At 38.3% G+C, this 19,995-nt stretch overlaps 2 protein-coding genes across 3 annotated transcripts; both read right to left on the bottom strand.

The window, feature by feature from the left end:
- Window positions 1-2,838: 2,838 nt before the first annotated feature.
- On the bottom strand, window positions 2,839-8,246 carry kera (keratocan). 2 transcript variants are annotated; one of them, XM_041977796.1, is made up of 3 exons: window positions 8,118-8,246; window positions 3,831-4,705; window positions 2,839-3,716 (listed from the first exon to the last, which is right to left on the bottom strand). In XM_041977796.1, exons 2-3 carry the CDS (start codon window positions 4,690-4,692, stop codon window positions 3,547-3,549), a joined length of 1,032 nt encoding a protein of 343 aa, XP_041833730.1. In that variant the 5' UTR covers window positions 4,693-4,705; window positions 8,118-8,246; the 3' UTR covers window positions 2,839-3,546. The 2 variants fall into 2 exon arrangements, with proteins under 2 accessions (XP_041833730.1, XP_041833731.1); XM_041977797.1 differs by lacking the exon at window positions 8,118-8,246 and adding an exon at window positions 5,842-5,888 and having other exon boundaries at window positions 3,831-4,710.
- Window positions 8,247-14,507: 6,261 nt separating this feature from the next.
- Window positions 14,508-19,168, bottom strand: lum (lumican). The gene is made up of 3 exons (XM_041976908.1): window positions 18,953-19,168; window positions 17,224-18,102; window positions 14,508-15,703 (listed from the first exon to the last, which is right to left on the bottom strand). The coding sequence occupies exons 2-3, from the start codon at window positions 18,095-18,097 to the stop codon at window positions 15,549-15,551; spliced, it is 1,029 nt and encodes a 342-aa protein (XP_041832842.1). The 5' UTR covers window positions 18,098-18,102; window positions 18,953-19,168; the 3' UTR covers window positions 14,508-15,548.
- Window positions 19,169-19,995: the final 827 nt, after the last annotated feature.

The following is a 19,995-nucleotide window of genomic DNA, read 5'->3' as shown; positions in this document are numbered from 1 at the left end:
AGATGCCTTCTTTAAAAGTTTGAAATGAAGAAACTTTAGGTCCTTTTAACATGTTCACACTGAAATAGTTTTAGTAGTATAAATTTAAAAAAACATGGAAAAGTAAAATGTTAATCTATGTGAAGCAATAACCCAGAAAGACAGATCTGGGTGTCAGAAACTCTCCCTACAGAGCTGCACTGCTGTAACACCTGTGAGGTTTGTATTTCTGAAATAAGCAATATTTAAAAGACTCGACGGTGGCCCACAATTTATTCATCTTTATTCATCTGCCATGGCTGATAGGTTAAGTTTAACATTCAGAGATGCTTTTGAAAGTCTAAATGCTTTTGTGTTCTGTTGATATATAATGATTTATATATATATATATATATATATATATATATATATATATATATATATATATATATATATATATATATATATATATATATATATATATATATATATATATATGTATATATATATATATATATATATATATATGTATATATATATATATATAGTGGCATTTATAAAATTCAGAAGGTGTAAGTCCTGTAGTACGTTTTCATGCCACAATTTCTAAAGGTGTTTGCTAGCATCAAACTCGGTGTTATCATCTGTGGGTTTTGGGTTTTGTTGGATTTCTGTCTGTTTCTTGATTGCTGTTCTGGTTTCTTGTTTTATTTTTGCATGGAAATTCCTTCCTGCATTCTTTTCTTATTCACTACACCTTCTCATCATTTGGTTATTACCCCACTGAGCATAAATACTCCCTGATTTCTTTTGTTCACTACCAGATCCTCATCGTCAGCTCCATGTTGGTTTCCCTTAATTTTCCCAGTCCCTGTCTTTCCTTGTGTCACCTGATGTGTACAAGTGCAGCTTGTTACTTCTGGTAATCCATGTCTTTGTCCATGTCCTGTTATGGTAGCTGTTACTTTACAAAAAAACCATCACCATCACCGTCTGCTCGTCTCCTCGCCCTGCTTCCACACCCTTCAAGCATCTAGACAGAAAGAGAATTTCTTTTAAAGAAAAACACAAATATTTCATTTTATCCGAATACCATTTTAGATTTCTATATGAACCAGAAAGGATTTTTTTAAATTCTTCCATAAGGTCTTATTTCATTCATTTATGGGGGTTTGAGTTTCTTTCTAGAGCTTCTGGAAATCAAACATTCAAATGGATTAGCTTGCACCAGACCAATGACACAAGTGGCTATTAACAAACATCTGACGGTGTGGATCAGTGGTCGTCTTGTTGCCTGAGGGTTGCCAGTTTGATCTTCGGCCTGTTGAGCTCATGTTGAGGTGTCCCTGAGCAAGACACCGAAGCCCAGATTGCTCCTGATGGGTCGTGGTTAGCGCCTTGCATGGCAGCTTCCACCATCAGTGTGTGAATGGGTGAATGTATAATGTAAAGCGCTTTGGGTAAAAAAATAATTATAAATAATAATATAAATACAGACCATTTACCATCCCAAATATTCTGAGTCTTTTAGAAGTGAAGATTGGGAGGGGCTCACTTCAACATTTAAGTGTAAAATTGCAAAGATGTACTGAATAGATTACATTTAGAAATGTGAGGAACCTAGAAATTTATATAAATGTTAAATTTAACACCTCCAAAGAGGATAAAATCTGGACAATATGAAAACTACCATCCCGTCTTTTTCGGTGAAAACTTTACTTTAGAAATACAATACTAAACCACATCCACAAGTACACACAGCTGTCTCTGTCACCCATGAAATCAGTGTAACACTTGATCTTATTTTTCCAGTTTTCAGCTTGTGGTGTTACATTTTTAGAAGACTACCAAGTGTTATTATGGTTTTTCTTAAATCTTAAATCTTAAATCTGGACTGTGACTCAAAGTAAATCCTCTCCAAGCTCCTGATTTGTTCATTAGTGAAGTCTCATGATTACCAGATATGTTTTTATTTACTTGGTTAGTTTTATATTAATTTGCAATCTTATTATTTCTTCAGGAAAAAACATCTAACGTCTAACTGCAGGATAAATGGTAAGCTAATGTAATTAATTTCATAATGTACAATATTTCTGTGCATAATTGGTGCATTTTGTATTAGATCTTAATAAACTGCATGTTTAGTTTGCAGTTAAACTTATTGTGCAGTATATTGTGAACTCATCTGTAATAGTTTATACACTGTAAAAACAGACAGCCCCATTTGGTTATATAACTTATTTTATTACTTTAACTCCACTTTTTATAATGAGTTTTGCATACAGAACATAAGTTAATGTGTATTTGGATGTAACTTATAGTTGTAAGTTGTCTTGATTGTTGTTCAGGTTGTCATCATTTATTGAACTTGTTAAGTTAAAACTTGCAGGGGGCGGGGCTACTTTCAAAACTGAACATACCTGGACCACAAAGGTTCATGGGAGATAGAAATTTGATAGAAATTTAGCAATTACAAGGTGATGCTATAAATGTGAGTTATTTGCTTTTATTAATGTGATTTCTTTTTATTTAGACAATGTTAGAAAGTTTTATTCTGTTTGAATTTTAACTTGACACCATGAATGAGAAGGAAAGCAAAGGAAAACAAATTCAACACAGTCTAAACACACTGCTAGTCATTGTCATTGAGCTGAAACTGTGTTAAGCTAACTTTTAAGGCAGCTTTTCTACTTTTGTTTTTAAGTTGAAGACACTTCTTATTTCTTACAGTGTATATAATAACACAGGAAAGGATGGTTAAAGAGTTATTGCCATTTCTGTTCAACATAACAAATATATTACGCTCTTCATGTAAAATGCTGGAATTTTAAACATCAAACACAAAATAACGCCAAGTAGACATTCTTATTTTAGATGTTTTATTCACATTGAAGACAGTTTTAAAATTAAATCATCTGCTGAGTTTATTCAGAAAAATAATGACCAGAATTAAAAAGTGTGTTGGCATTTTTTCAAGAACAAGAATTCACATTTCTTTTGTATACAAAACATTAAGGAATGTTGGCCATGAATATTCACAGGATTCTACTTATTTTCCCCCCAGTGTTAAACAAAAATAAGTTACCTACAGTTGAGATGCAAAACTGCAAAACACAAAACTAGAACACAAGACCAATAATATGGCTTTAAGCCTACAAATATAAAGTATTAAAAGAAGAAAAAAAACAAAAGTTATGTTTTGCACACGTATTTAGAAGCTTTGGTTCCTGCTCAAAGTGGTAAAATAACACTGAGTCCTCAAAGCTCTGCATGCTACAAGCAAATATCATCCCTCTGTTTGTTTACTCTCGTAATGTACTCACAAATGTACTCATGCAAGTTTGGTTCAAAACTCTACATGCAGATATTTATACTGGTATAAGGCACAACTAGCAGTCAGCAGATTGTCACAATTCCATCCACTAGTAAAACTTGGGTGTTTCAAAGACACAACAATAAAATACGTTGATGTCCACTGGTGTCAGATATTTCACAAATATGTACGTTTAGTTTAACAGGTTTAATCAGCATCCAAGTCAACTCATTAATTGTGGGAATTTACAGTTAGCTTACAGCATGATCTCACGTTCAGATGACGATGGACCTGAGAAGACGGAAGCATGTGATGACATCCCTGGGAATTGGTGGAGCAATCTCGTTGCCATCCAATCGCAGGTACCGGAGCCGAGGCGTGCTTTCGTTGAATGAGTCATCCACAGCGTCGACAGAGACTGGACAGATGTTGGAGGCACTCACATCTGTAAATGAATAAATGTGAAAAGACTAAGATTATTTCTAATCAACAACTATTTCCATAGATACTTAATCCACCAATCCTCCATGCATCTACAGAAAACAACACTCAGTCTTACCTGTGATCTTGTTGTGGTCGAGGTGAAGGTGTTCAAGGCCTGAAGCGATGATTGGAACCTCAGTCAGCTGATTGTAGGACAACTGCAAGTCCAAAATGCTGGAGACATTAAACACATCTTTTGGAACCCCACTGCTGCCAAGCTTGTTGTGGTTGAGCCTCAGAAATGCTACTTTTGGCAACCCTTTGAAGTACCCAGCTGGGATCTTATCAATGTTATTGCCATCAAGAAAAAGCTGGGTAGTGGTGGCGGGTAATCCGAGAGGCATGCTACTTAGCTGATTCTTGGCAAGATTGATCTGTACCAGGTTGTCGAGACCCTTTAGGCTCACTTCAGTCACAGCATCATCCATCAGCTTATTACCCTGGAGATCCAGGAGACTAAGCTTATCCAGACCAGCAAAGACACCAGCGGGGATCTTAGAGATGCGATTGCGAGAGAAACGTAGTTGCTCCAGGCTGGCTGGTAGGGGGGATGGCACAGAAGATAGGAGATTATCGTCCATATAAAGGTGTGCTAGGTGTGTCATTGCGACCAGGACGCCCCCTGCCACTCCTTCATTTGTGATTTTGTTGCGGTTTAGGTTCAGCCAGCGCAGCTGTGTTGCATTCTGCAGCGCATCTGATGGGAGTGTTTCGATCAGGTTGTTCTGCAGATAGAGGTACCATGTGTATGGAGGGATTTTAGGGATGCTCTTTAGGCTTTTATTGTCACAGTAGACGGCACGAGGGAAGTTCGGGGGGCAGTGGCATTCCTTGGGGCAGGCTTGGATCTGGGCCATAAATTCTTCATAAGGCATGTCCTGGCTGACAACTAGTCCTACCAGGCACAAGATGCAGAGAAGGTTCTGGAGAAGGGCCATTTCACTGCCTGATCTGTGCTGGAAAGAGAATAAAAACAGTACTGTGGTCAACTGCAGTGGAATGAAATAGCACAAAGAGTCAAGAAATATGGTGTGAATAGTTTTGATTACATCTTAGAGCCTAAAAAGAATTAGGAATATTGAGAATTTACTTGCACTCAGTAACCCACAGCCTTGGTGGGGCTTTTTGATGTTGTATAACTTTAAACACACAAGAATCTGGAGTGCAAATTCCATTAGCAAGCATCAGATACAACTGATTCAGTTAAGTGTTAATGTATGCAAACTGTATCCTGATTTAGCCACCTCTAACGTAAGTAACCTACTCTACCACTAATGCCATTATCGTTCATTTCCAAGGTCAGCTGTGTTGCCAGGTCTTCCCAAATCATTAACTTGCATGTCAGACTGTTATAGCTGAAGAAACAGGATGCAGAGCCAGGTCAACTTTAATTGCATTAGACCATCCTTAGAGTTCAGTCATGAGGTGTTTGTAAGATCTGTGGCAAAGCATGCCATGCTTCTTTTCTCACCTGCTTTACTTTGTACAGCTGATGCAATGATGCATGCAAATAACAAATGCAATTTGTTGGAATCAGAGCTCAGAGAAAGGTAAAGGAATGCAGGTGGCAATGCAGTGAAACTGATGAGTAAAAAATTAAAAAGGAATAAAAACAATATTGAGTGAGCTCTCTGACATTCTGTCCATCTAGCTTTTAAACTTCCATTTGATTTCCCTCAGCTGCCATCTGGTGCTTGTTTAAATTCTTGATGCGCTCCACATCTGTCTGGAACTCATTTCGAGTAGGCCATGCTCTTTCCATCGATGGGTGGACTTCAAAGACAGAGCCAGATCCCTTCTTTTTAGAGACATGGTTTTGGTTACAGAGGACAAACCTTCATGACCCTGCTGTAGAATGCAAGATGTGGTGCAAATGGTTGAAATTCTATAGAGCATTAACAATTTTAGTAGAGCTGCAAGTTAAAAACAACCCCAGCAACTGAAAAAGTATCCCTATAAGCAAAAATGACTTCAAATGACTTTTTTAGAGAAAGTAATTTAAAATGAGTTGTTAAAAATAAATGAATAAACATTCTCACTGAGAATTATAAAAGAAACATAACTCTTTTCTCTTGGGAAGTCCTTACCTTCAGCTCTAAGTTTCCCTTTGCAGTGTATTTCCTCAGCAAGTTAACAAGCTTGGTCTCAGATGACAAGGATGGAGGTCTCACCTCCCTGTATTTGTACTACAGGCTGTTTCATTCAGTAAGCGCCAGCCTGTTACTTAGGATGACACCAAAGCTTCTCCTGGCCAATCAGATTCCAGCATCAGGGGTCATAATCTTCAGGGAGGTGTGTAGGTTGCTAAGCCCTTTGAGAACTTGAGACTTGGCCCACTTAACACAGGTGTACCTGTTCTTAGATTGTTGATTTCCACATGTACAACCTTTGCTCCCTTCGATCTCCACCCACAAATCTGGTGTCCTTTGCCCACCTTTGTGCTAATTTCGTGCCTCTGTTGTCAACACTGTGACTGGGATTAATTGCTCTGTAAATGACAAAGTCTGGCAATGTTTGCAATCAATAGTGATTGTGAAGCATACAAATACAAGTCAATAAGTATGTGTGATGTATTAAAGAATTTGATGATCCAAATAGATAAATGCACTAACTGGAGTTTTAAGGAGGCCAGGAAGAGATCATATCTCGGAAAACTGTAAGCAAAGTTATCACATGGTATTCTTGGAGGATAAAGCTTGCTGAAATTCCCGCCTTAATCAGAGTTGAACTTATTTTGAATATATTTTGCACCTAAGTGCACTTCTGTGAAAAAATACATCCAAATGCAGTAAAGCCTCAGTATGTTGCAGAAAAATCTACAGAGTAAGAACAAAAATATGGTTTTCAGACTGGTCCTCAAAGAATTTGTTACCTGACAGGAGAGTTATTGCAGAAGCTTAATTCATATCTGTTTCTATATATTTTTGACAGGCGGCTCAGTTATCATTGTAGGACAGACACGTTGTTCAGCGCTAATTCTATGGCATCGAGCACAAAGATGACGCATTCTAAGTACAAGATATTTCCTGCAGACATAAGAGGTAAGGCTTTTGTGGGAGAGAGGTCAGACTTAAGCTGAGGAGATTTTGCTGCAGGTTGGCCGGGCAAATTGTTTATGCAGAAGCTAGCTAGCATCGGGATTAGTGAACTTTCAGCCTGCAAGCATGAACCTGCGCCAGTATCTTGTGATGACGGCAAAGACTTGAATGCAACGGGATAATCTCGGCTCGCCTGTATAGGATAGGAGCAGCACTTATCCGTGATCAGCCTTGCAAGCTCATTAGAGCTCCTCCAGTGTTTTCCAAGGTTTGCTTGTGTACAGTGGTAATTCCTCCACACACGTTAGTAATCTCGTGTGATCAATTAAACTGTCATATACTCGAATAGTACAAAGACAAATTACTTGTTTCATGAATGGAGACATTGTCATGTCAATTTGGTTCTTTTCAAAGCCCAGGAGGCTAAATTAGATCAAAACTACTTGTCTTACTTGCAAACTATCTGTTGATTTTTACAGATGAAGCCTGCTGTTGGATCATACTTATTAATGCTTTTTTTGCTCTTCTTTCAGTTTTCTGCAGATTTCATTATATATGTGTATATAATGTAAAGAACTGCTGCAATTGTCACGCTTGCAACTCATTTTAAGTTTTGTGCAACTGACACATTCTTGGTAAAAAAACAGGATAACTGTAAGATTTGCTGCTGAGTCATGGTTTCACAGATACCTGCAAAAACCTGGGGACATTTACTGTAAGCAAATGTTACATACATTCTGCCTGACAGACTAAGGAGAAACACATGCAAAGCAATATGATGGTGTTAATTTCCTGCAAGGGGCTTTGATTCTAATCCAGCTATTTTAAATACACAACAGCTTGTATTTGCAGTGCATGAGTTTGCAGAATTGTTTCCAATGAATGGCTTACAGTTAATCCACCTCATGACTTTGAAACTTTTTGAAGGGTTAGCATGGCTTACTGAGGGAGTAACTATGTGTATAGGTTATCTGAAAAAGAAAAAAAACAAAAAACAAAAAACAAAAAAGGAAATATATATTCCAATAAAAATGGATTTCCAAGAGGTTTATTGTTTGTGAACTTCAATGAGATATTGTTTTTCTTTAAAAGTGTTTGATTTCCAAGTGTTATGATGAAATTTAGCTATTTTTAGTTTCAAAATTTAAAACATCTGCATCTTTATTTTCAAGTCATCTTATCTAATTTAGTGCATTAGCTGTATGTTTTGCAGGTAAAGTGAAAGTATCAGCGATTTTCAATCCAATTACATTAAAATAAGTGAAGCTCCTTTCCTTCCTCTATTAATCATAATCATTAGAAAGCAAAATATAAAATGATTTTACCTGTTTCTCTAAGTGGTGTGAAGCCTGAAGCTGTCGGTGCTGCAGCTTTGCCTGGTTAAGGTATGCTGTTGCCGGTTTGTTTTCTCTCAAGGCTTCATCTATGGACACCAGTTGAATGGAGGATGAAGCTGTGTTATTGGTGGGAGGACAAATGCGTGCAAGTTGGGAACTCCTTTTAGAGATTGTCACATGCTCTTCTTCCAGCCCAGCAGCTTTTTTTCCACCTATGTTTTGTTTGCTTCATCGGCATGCTGCTGAGAGTTAAACTGCTACCACCCCACCCATCTTACCCATTTGGTCTACTGTGGAGGTAAAGCTCTTCATCCATGACTCTAGGGGATGGGTGCATGACCAGTTTATGGCTCCTTTCAGCTTAGTGGCCTTGGGGTGTGTTCCTATAGGCTCACAGGTGAGGTTATAGACGACCTTAGTTTTTTTTTTTTTTTTTTTTTTTTTTTTTCACAAAACAGTCCCACCCAACATTTTAGAGGAACATTCCCTCTTTTTTTTTTTTTTTTTTTTACAACCAAAGGCATTTTTTCTTAGCTTTTCCAACCATCATGTCTGTCAGAAATGTTACTGTGGATATATAGCAAAAAGAAATTTAACCTGAGCTCAATTGGCCTGATTGACAACTAATCATCTGCCAGCCTCAAGCATTTTTGTTAGTTTGATGTCAGCCAGTTATTCATGAAAAGGTTAGAAACACCCCCAAGTAAATGTATATAGAGATCTCAAACAGCAGATAGATATATTTCTGCTGCTGAGACATGCTGGGAAACAACCTCATTTTGCCTGTCTGTTGGCTTTTCCGTGTACTATCTACAACCTAAAATCAGAAAAATTTGGGATGGTATGGAAAATGCAAAAACAGATATTCTTACATTTACTATTACTCTTTTAGTTCAGGACATACAGGGTACTGATCTGATTTATAAATCTTTGTGGATTTGTATTAATTTTCTTCTCCTCACATATAAAGTTCTCCATGACCAGGTTTAAAGATCTCACAGTTTAATATCTTCCCAACAGAGCACTACATGTTTACTTGTGGTTCCCAAGCTGTGTCCCAATTCAGGGTGTACGCACTTCAAAGTGCAGGTTTGTCGGCTACATAAGGCTCGTCAAGCAGTGGCCCATTTGGAAGGTGCCTCTGAATCCACCAAACCCAACATCAGAATTCATTACACACAAGATGGCCGCGAATGAGCAACGAAGCTCTGAAGAGTGTTTTTCTTTTACCTCAATTTAGTAGAAATGTAACAAAACAGTACATTAAAAAGTTTGGTAAATGATGGCATAAAAATCATTTAATATTTGATATTCATGGGTTTTTAAGGGGTTAATGAAAGGTGTGTACTAGCTGGACAACAGATAGCCTCAGCTTTTTTTTCCCTTAATTATTTGGTTAAAAGTTAAAACGTTTGGTGTTTATTCACTAAAGTGTCCTATGATTTGCCATTTTTACGAATTTCAGAGGTTTCAGTGATTCAAAAGTTATTTAGCAATAATTAATCATGTTAATACAATTGTACATTAATATAATAATAACATTAATAATTGGTATAATTATACTAAAATTAATTCAGTTTAATATAATAGTTATTGTTATTATAAATTTGTATAATTACAACATTCTATAATAATCTATCATATAATAATTTCATAATATTTTATTATATTATTACTTATTATTATTAATTCAGTGATTATTTTAACATTGTTAATAATAACATGATTAACATTAGTATTTGGTTTTCTGTCAACGTCCTACGTTGCTGCTATGGGAAGTTCTTGTCGGATAGGTGCGCTGTCTCATTTCATGAATGGTAAGTGACTTCGGAGTGCACAGACTACGTAGGAAACACCCTGTAGCCTACGTAGTCTGTGCACCTTGAAATTGGGACAAAGCACCAGAGTCTCAGAGTAAAATGGGAGGCAGAGCCTTCAACTATCAGGCCCCTCTCTTATGGAACCAGCTCTCAGTTTGGTTTTGGGAGGCAGACACCCTCTCTACCTTTAAGATCAGGCTTAAAACCTTCCTTATTTATAAATCTTATAGCTCGGGGTGGTCTAGCCATTCCTTAGTTATGCTGCCATACACAAACTGCTGAAGGACATCCTATAATGCAGTGAGCTCTTCCTTTTCATCCCTCTGCTCCTCATCTTCTATGTATAAACATATGACAGTAGTGGCATCATTAACGTATTTCTCCTCTCTCAGCAGGCTTTCCTGGATAAAAGTTGCAGTGTTTGTTGTTCTCGCTATCCTGTCCTCTCCACCCCAACGAGGCAGATGGACGTCCTCCCTGAGCCAGGTTCTGCCAGAGGCTTTTCCTTCCTGTAAAAAGGGAGTTTTTTCTTCCCAGAGCCGACTCTTGCAGCTCAGGATGGGAGATTGGATCGAAGTGAAGAATCGATGCAATCTGTTGGTTTTCTTTAACTAGGCTATTATTTATTTTGAACTGGCTTGAACTGATTTTTCTGAAAAGTGCCCTGAGATTACGTTGCTGTGAAGTGGAGCTAAACAAATAAAGCTGAACCGAATTGAACTAAATTGAATTGAATTGAACCCAGTTTTTGAAATTGTTTCTTGTTAACTAACTAACTTCTTTAGTCCCTGACAGGATGAGAGATGCAGAAGATGAGGGAGGGATGAGGGAGAGAGAAGAAAGTATGAAGGAGGGGGAGGAAGGCCCTATGGGGCTGGCTGGCTGGCTGGCTGGCTGGATGGATGGATGGATGGATGGATGGATGGATGGATGGATAGATGGATGTGGGAGGATGAGGAGGGATGACCGTATGAAAGAAGGAGAGATGGATAATAAGGAAGGGATGAGTGGATGGGAGGGGAAGATTGGATGAATGAATGAGGGAGGAAGGATGAGTGGATTATGGAGTGGGAATAAGGATGGAAAAATGAATGGGTGAGGTAGTATAAGAATGAACAAAGTAAGGATGGATGGATGAGAGAGGGAGGAGAATAAATGGATGAGAGAGGATGAATGAAGACAGGAATAGGGAGGGTGTGGTCGAGAGAACAAGATGAACAGTTCTGAGTGGGAGAAGGAGAAATAAGACGGCTCATCGGGTGATTAGAGGCGTGGTGGAGGCGTGGCCTCGCTGCTGAACCAAAGTTAACGGGTTAATTTAATTTGTCCTTCCCATATGAGTCTGAAGCCAGAGAAGTCGACACAAGGTCCTCTGTGTGGTTATGCCAGTTACTGATGCACCCATGATGCTGTGCTGGTAAAGGGATTAAAAGAGATGGGTGTTCAACTTCGGCTTGTACGCTGCATGTGCTGAAATTCCTCCAGATTCCATTAATGGTTTGATGAATGAAATATGCTCATTGCTTCCAATCTCTCTCTGAGATGCATTATTAGTAAAGAGCTCAATGATTTTGTTGATAAACTGGACATCCTCTGGCCATCTTTGCTCCCCAGAGACTTTTAAAAGATGATTTTGTGCCATCTCATGAATACAAATTACAATAACTTACTAACATGTTTTCTTCTCTTGATTTCATGAGATTTTTGCATAAACATTAATAGTTTTAAGATGATGACTTCTAAAGAATTTGATGATCCCCTGATTCCTTTTGTAGTGCCACCATGGGGCTGACATCAAACGTTTCTTTAGGACATGGGAAAGAAAAGAGAAATTTAAAACAAATAAGAACTCAAGATCTCAAAGCAAACCAAGGAAGGAAATGTCAAAGATGAATTAGCCTTGGAGAAAAGTACAAAGCGTGAGCTGAGAGGAAATCTGCAGCGAGAAGTCAGAAAACAGATCAGAATGATGATGGATGGGCACAATATGAATACAAACAGAGCAGCTGGAGATGGTCTGAGCTAAAGGAGGATCTTTGGAGTCGCGCCGGCAGACTGCAGCAGCTGATTGTGCTTTCACTCACCGTCTCAAGCAAGAAGATTTCAGGCTTACGGCTTTATGAAAAGACTTTATTGTCTAGACGCAAGCAGCAAGAGCTCTACCCATAGGATTTAAATCAGGGCAACACTGGAGGAAGAGGAGGAAATTGTCCTAGATTGAGAATCGGTACATATGACTGTAAAAAAAACATGTAAAATGTAAATGAACTGTTAAAGTAAACATGTTGCTAGATGTAATAGTGGCAGTGAGGTGATTACTAATTCACTTACACCCTCACTGGTATCAGGTTTACAGTGGTAACAGTTAAAGTAGACCTTTAAAAAACTACAGGACTGGATGGCAGAAGAAGGTGGTGTGATTACAACACACTCATGACACAGACAGCCACTGGCATTCATTTTTATAAGTAGCTCTAACCTAAGTTTAACTGACTTTTACTGCTGGATCAAATTACAAACGCCTAGCAGGGATGAAGCAATACACCTGTATTCAATTTACAAGAAACTATAAATGCCACAAATAATCATTTAGGTCTCTTTAAACAGATGTTGAACTAACAGGAAACTGTTGTCTTATGAAACTTGTGTTTCCAGAACATAACAGCTTTCCTTTTCTTTGCCATCCTCCGGGTGGGTGCATTGTCATCCCTGTGATTGGTTGGTTGGGTGGGCCTTTGAGCCTTCGTTGTAAGGTTCAGTTGCATTTGCACGATCACCCTCATCACTGAACACATCTGATTCCTTTTATTCTGCACTCACACTCACTAATGCCCATGCTTGAAAGAATGAATGAAAAGAATTTATTTGTCACCACCAAGTAAATTTGTAATATCCAAAATAAAGAACAATAATCAGGTATCAAAGGGAACTGTATATCCTCCATTAAGTTATTTTTGGCAAAGCAAATATGTTCTCAATTTACTTTATTTTTACCATCTTAACATGTCCATACATTCAACAACTGCCCTTATTAAGCATGAGTGTGACTTTAATAAATTCATGACAATTACCACTTTTGACAAAACATCCTTATTTCTTGAGCTATTCAAGACAAGAAATATATTTTTTGTGAAGTAAAGACATCAAACACAGGTTTAAAGAAACTGCTGCTAGCTGGTAACGATCCAAATTGTTCCCATGCAAGGAAACCATATTTGTTATTTAATAATAATTTATTTAATTTGTTTATTTGGAATATGACTATCTGCAAAAAGTATACCTACTCTTGAGGAAAGAGGTTTAAGTGTGATTTTCTTGTTTCTTGCTGATCTTCATCTGACATCTGATCAATAGAAAATTGGAGCATCCTGTTTTTCACTGAAAGATTTATGGCAACAAGTTTTGCATTATCACCTACAAGAAGAATTCCTGCCATGTTGCACTATATTAAAACTTTATAAGTTGTAACTTGGGGCTTTATTGGACAATTCTCTTCACAATCCAGTAAAGCTACAGATAACAGGATTAACTAACATTAATAAGCCATTATAAAAACAGCATTAACACAACGTGATTTGTTGTTGAAATAAGTTAATTGTGTGTAAAAAGACTGTAAACAAAGTTCATGTAAGGACAGAAATCCTGTATCTTTGGTACTCATAGTACTCATTAAGTGCCTATGAGCTCCATAAGGAGATGATAGTGGACGTGAGGAAGGAGAGGAACCCTCATCAGCCACTGCTTATCTACGGGCTGGAAGTGGAGAGGGTGAGCAGCTTTAAATATCTGGGGGTCCACATCAGCGAGGACCTCACCTGGACACTCAACACCACACAGCTGGTGAAGAGAGCTCAGGAGGCTGAGGAAGTTCGGCATGTCACCAGAGATCCTCAGAAACTTTTACAGCTGCGTGGTTGAGTCCATCCTGACCCGCTGCATCACCATGTGGTTTGACAGCAAATGCCTGCAGAGAGCGGTGAAGACTGCGTCCAATATCACCAGGACTCCGCTGCTGCCCTCTCTGCAGAGCATCTTCCATCATCAAAAACCCCCACCCACCCCCAACATGGACTGTTCACTCTCCGCCCCTCCGACAGGAGATCCAGGGGTCTGAAATGCAGGACAACCAGACTCAGAAACTCTTTCTTTTCCTCGGCCATCAGACTCCTTAACAGCTGATAGTCTGTAACAACGGCCTGCACCCTGACTTTATATTGTCTACTACAGTAACTGCAATATTGTTTACTGTTTATGTGTCTTATTACTTATAATAGATATTGCACATGCATCTTAACTTCTACCTCATGCACAGCTAATCACTGATTGTTGAATGTGACACAAGAGTTTTATGTACATAGATTATTTACTCAGCGTTTTATCTTGTCTTTATCTTCTATCTAGTTTTTAAAGTTTTTATTTATTTTCATTTAAAAAATTGTATGGCATTCATTGTGGACAGCAAAGTAAGAATTTAAAACTTGTTTCCTTACTGGGAAAATGACAATAAACACTTTGAATCTTGAATCATAAATTACCTATAAAAGTGACATCATACAAATACCTTCAAAACATAGTTTATTCAGCTGTGTTTAATTTTTTCACAGTGAATCCAAAAGACAATTACCAAGTTAAAGTCCTCAAATGAAAAATGACCCAAACTAAATGTGATAATCTAATAATAATGGTTACACAATTCATCACCATGTCAATGGAGCCAAGCTGATGTAATGTTAGCATGAAGCATTTATTACTGGGTTACAATGAAAGCACCTTAATTGCAGAAGCTGTAGTTTATTATCAGAAACTGGCAACATGGGCGCATGTAATAGATTCAGTTTTTACATACAAAAACAATAAGATGTATGATGGCATGTCATAAATACAGAAACAAGCTGATTAATGTATTGAAAACCTGCTATTTCAAGGCATAACTGAGCAGATGATGTAAATTCAAACACAATGGGAAAGTCTTTTGGAGCGTGGTGCTTTAAAGAGCTGGAAAGTTACTTCCACTGACAAAAAAAAATGTTGTTTATTTAAATTCTAAGTCAGCCAGTGGGACATCATGACAGACTTTGCTGAAATTAAAGTAGGCAGACATGAGTTCACAACACTGGTATTTTCCTTCAAACTGCGTTGATGCATTCAAGATGTTGAAAATGAGACTGCTGTGTATTTTACATTTGCTCATATTACATGATGAATTTTAAGTACGCAGCCCTTTCTTGAAGGTTCTTTGCACAGAGGTGGATTAATAATTGTGCCAATGGATTAATAATACAAGACAAACAACAAATATGACCCTACAACTGAAATAATGTAATAACTGGAATGTTTAAAGTGTGTGTTTTCATACAAGCATGTACATCATTTATCATTTTGGCTTACTTTTTATATATCTTTAATTCTAATGTCTTTTAATAATTACAGTAATAAGTCATATTTCCAAATATTAAGGAAAAATATTTGAAATGTAGATTGAGTGTTTTTTGTATACTATATTACAAATAGAAAAACTGTTAAGTTTTATTTCCAGAAGGCTTTGGGCTGAGCAATGCCATCGCAGTAGAAATCAGAATTACAGATCTGATGGAGTTCCTTATTCAAACATGATGTCTAAAGCTTGACGCAGACAGTTGGAGGATTCAATGGGCATGCTGTTGTGTGTGAGGTTGTTGGCGTCCAGACGCAGATGCTTCAGACGTGAGTAGTTGAGAGGTCCAATGAACTTGCAGAAACTTGTCAGGTCAAACTCTGCAGAGCATCAAAACAGGGAGATTGTTAGAAGAGCAGGTAGACAACTTTAAACAGGTTATTTTGAGTTTTATTATGCTTAACAATTTACTACAGAAGTCTTCTTTTCTTTTTAGAAACTGTCTATGTGTTACATGGTAAACAGTCACGTGATGCAATGTATTTTATTACTTAACCATGCCATGTAAAGGACGAATTGGAGTATGTGGGTCCTGTTGTTTGACATTTTTCCCATCCCAAGGGAGCATAAAAAAGGCTTTACATGTAAGAGAACAGAGGTTACTGTGCTGAAGTTGAAAGTTTGCAACTGGCCTTTATCTCAGAGGAGGGTGAATATCTGCTGCCAGTGATCATGATGAGGGGGCACTGCAGGGTTCAGCTCCATCGATTGAAATTCAAATCATTGGTCATGCTCAAAGTTTGTGATCTGTGCACTTAAATTCGTAAATGACTTGCCTGACTTTCAAATGACTGCATGGGACAAGGAAGTGCGTTGTTTGTGTTTGGCTTTAGGTAGTTGTTTGGGCCAACAGGTCATGACTCTGACCAGTCAACGTTCTGCAGTGTTTCGGTGTCGCTGTTTGATATCAGCTTGGCAAGTTTGGAATCTCAGCACCAAAAGCTAATATAGGATAGTATCAGCTCCATGGGACTCCCTGCAAAAGAGCCATACTTTGCAGCAGTGGTTCTCAACCTGGGGTCTGGGACCCTGCAAGAGGGTCCACCAAAGAGCTTTAAAACATTCAGAGCCATTGTGATTAATGTCCACACACTGACCCTATTTTAAGAAAAACAAAGTAAAGCTATATGTTGTTAATTTAACTTTTGGTTTATGGGAGGACAGGACTCAGCCAGAATACATTATTTATGGTAAGAATTTTACTTTTGAAAGCATAAAAACAAGGATGGTTTCAGCCCGGGGCGGGGCAGGGGGTGCACGGCTTTTTAGTATTTGCATGAAGGGGGTCCTCAAGGAAAATAGGTTGGAAACCATGGCCTTACCAGACCATGGAGTGTGGTTTAGTTTTGATTTGGCATGTAAGTTTATACTTCTAACTGGCTTAATTTATCGTTCTCCCCTTTCATCAAAGGGTAATAGTTAATGATACTGCCATTTTAAACTCCATATCTTTAAATCCTAAATGGTCAGTATTGTGTATCTGCAAAACCATACCCACTTCTCATCACTTGTCTCAAACTGTAGAATTAAAAGAAGATCACTATACCTTTACATCCAAATTATCCACATTTCTACAAGAAAACAAGCTGATTTAGCTCTATCTAGCTCTCGCCACATTCTTCTGATTGTAGGCTTTGTGGAAGCTTTTACTTGTAAGCACGGCCTCAACCTTTTGCTTTTGGTTCTGTTGAGCGGCTTGTTGAGTCCATTCCAACCCTACATGTTCTCCAACACAAATTCAGTAAATAACTTTCAAAAATATATTAGACTCCAAAGGTAACCTTCATAAAAACATTCAATTAAAATGCAATGTTAAAATGTTAAAAACATTGCCACTCACTGCTGATCTCATTGGCCTGAAGGTAGAGTTGCTCCAGCTGCTCATTAATTTCAGGGATGGACTGCAGTTTGTTGAAAGAGAGATCCAGCTCAACCAGTGATGTTACATTGAACACTCCAGCAGGAATCCCAGAGTCCACCAGCTTGTTGTGGGAGATCCTCAGGTACTTAAGTGTGGGCAGCTTGTTCAAGTATCCTGCTCCAACACCCTCAACATCGTTGTAGTCAGCATAGAGGATTTCCAGTGAACTTGGGACTCCGGCTGGCAGCTTCTTCAGCTTGTTATGGCTAACATCTAAAGACAGCAGCTTCTTTGGCCCTTTGAAAGCCCCTGCAATGGCTTCAGAGGTTAATTCGTTGTGCTGAAGATTGATGGAGGTCAAATTCTCCTTGTCAGTTAAGAGTCCCGAGGGAAACTTGGACAACTTATTGTACATAATCTTCAGCTCCTCAAGGGCCTTTGAGGGAGGGATGACTGGCTCTGTAAGGTTGTTGTGGCTGAAGAATAGCTTCTCCAGTACTGTGAGCTTGTCAATGGTTCCCTTCTCTATCTTAGCATTGGTGATTTGGTTGTTGTCAATAATCAGCCAGCGCAGAGTATCAGTAACATTATCAAACACTCCTGCCTTGATCTCTTCAATCAGGTTGTTCTGCAGGTACAGGTACTTGATCCCTGTTGGAACTACAGGTACAACTTTAAGTTTGCGGCTATTGCAATACATCGCGCTAGGGAAATGGATCGGGCACTCACACTCTTGATTACAGTTTGGCCCTGATGGCCCCAACATGGAAGCAGGCTGGTAGTCGTAGTCATAATACTGGCATAGGGTAAGGCTGACCAGTGCAGCTAAGAGGGGTGCACGGATAGGAAACATGGCTTCTGGGGAGGGAAGGAAGGGAATGGAGGGAAAGGAAATAGATGAAAAAGTTAGAAAACAACAGATCAACAACACATAAACCAATGACCATTAACACAAAACTGACTTTAATTAAAAATCATGAAATTGTTGGAGATTAAATGACAAAATTGGCAATTTGACTATTTTAGTTTTTCAAAAGGGTCAAAAATTAAAATGGAATAATAATAATATTAAAGATAACATTAAAAAGTGGTTCAACCAGCCCATCAACACACAATCGCCACACCCATTCTTGAGTGTATTGTATAATCAGTCAAGGGTTCATTTCAACCAAGTGAATACAAATGAGTCCAAGAATTAGTTATCAAGCTGCAGCATTGAGCAGACTGCTTTAAAGACATTTTAACAGCAATATTACAACAAAGATGTTCCAGTATAGCATGCATCTTTTTTTATTTCCTTTGTAAAATATCATATTGGATTTAATCTTTTGTAAATGAATTAATTCAACCTGGAAGAAGGCTTCTACTTCAGCTACTGTTAGTTCAGACTAACGGCAAAATACAGTCTGATTAATTCCAGATTCATGAAAAATGCAGGGAAACACCAGATTCAAAACAGGCAGATTATTTTCCAAAGGCATAAAAAGGTATTGTCAAGCTCTATAAACCTGTTAGGTCTAAGCTAAACAACCAAAATGCATCATCATACTTTGCTTATTGTACTTATTTTTCTTCTGTGCACAAGTATTTTAGCCTTCTCTGTTGCAGCACCATGCAGAACCCATGGCCCAAAGCCCAGTGGTTCCCTACAGGAGACCGAAAGGAAGATCACTAATCAAGAGTAAATTTCAAAGGCATGCAAGCTTACCTGAGCTTCTCTTTCTTCGTGCGCGTGGGGTGGAGGGCCAGGAGGTAAGAACAGTGTGGTGTTCAAAAACTGGAAGTCTCTGGAGAAAAACAGGGACAGAAAGAAAGAGAGAGGGGGAGGAGAGACAGGGGTTGATGGAGAGGCAGAAGGGGAAAGGGGAGGGAAACAGGAGTCAGGGCGTTCATCAGTATGAATGTCTGGGGGAGCATCGTCCAAAAACTGTTAAGTAACCAAGAGCAGGTGTGACAAAGAATGGGGAGCATTTTACAGCAGTGTCTCTGATGTCTAGTTGTGATCTTTACAAGCAAACATCCTAATTACTGCTTGCTTGAAAGCTGAACCTGTGCATGACTTTAGTTAGGCTGTGCATGGAAAAGTTAATGAGGAGGAGAGGTTGTGTGGAAAAATGTGAAAACAGTCTTTGGCAGTCATTTAACCCAGACGCCAGTTCAGCATAACTTTGGTCTTCCTCTCAAGCTACAAATCAGGCTTAGAAAATCTGGCTGTAAAAACAGCCAGAACAGACTTGCATAATACTTGACGTAAACATGGCTTCTCTTCTGTTTTTGACCAGAAAGAAAAAGACAATATTTGATTGAAGAAGTAGATCCAAACTGTTACCATATGTCTGTGTTGTAACTTATACTTTTTATTGCTGTACATTTACATCTTTTTAATGTCCTTCAGAAACCCTGCAGTAATTCTCTGCATGCTACAGAAGGAGATCCCATCTGATTAGTAGTGCAGGTTAAGATGAGGGGTTGGAAAGTAAATGGCTAAATGTTTGCCCCATTTGTTCCTGGATGTCCATCACTACATGCTGAGACTGGCACCTGGATCTGATTGGTCGCAGTGTGGTCTGGTACTTTACTCACATACCATTCTCAGACACCACCTTAGACACACTTCTCACCATGTAGAAAACGTTCATACTTATTTATTCCACAATATATACTTTTTTTTAATTTACAGATTTTCTTCTCAGATAGCAGATATTTTACTCCAAAGAAGCAAGTCTAGTAATCTTTGGCTTTAGATTTAAG

Source organism: Melanotaenia boesemani, chromosome 23 (assembly GCF_017639745.1).
Source record: "Melanotaenia boesemani isolate fMelBoe1 chromosome 23, fMelBoe1.pri, whole genome shotgun sequence".
NCBI classification, from domain to species: domain Eukaryota; kingdom Metazoa; phylum Chordata; class Actinopteri; order Atheriniformes; family Melanotaeniidae; genus Melanotaenia; species Melanotaenia boesemani.
The sequence above is the reverse complement of the archived record's forward strand: the minus strand, read 5'-3'. Positions and strand labels throughout refer to the sequence as shown.

What these genes read in the sequence shown, in the direction of transcription:
- kera (XM_041977796.1), bottom strand. Translation starts at nt 4,692, where the DNA reads ATGGCCCTTCTCCAGAACCTTCTCTGCATCTTGTGCCTGGTAGGACTA. An exon ending in CGACCACAACAAGATCACAG is followed by an intron (nt 3,717 to 3,830) that starts GTAAGACTGAGT and finishes ATTCATTTACAG; the next exon opens with ATGTGAGTGCCTCCAACATC.
- lum (XM_041976908.1), bottom strand. Translation starts at nt 18,097, where the DNA reads ATGTTTCCTATCCGTGCACCCCTCTTAGCTGCACTGGTCAGCCTTACC. An exon ending in TCAGGCCAATGAGATCAGCA is followed by an intron (nt 15,704 to 17,223) that starts GTGAGTGGCAAT and finishes GATGCTCTGCAG; the next exon opens with AGTTTGACCTGACAAGTTTC.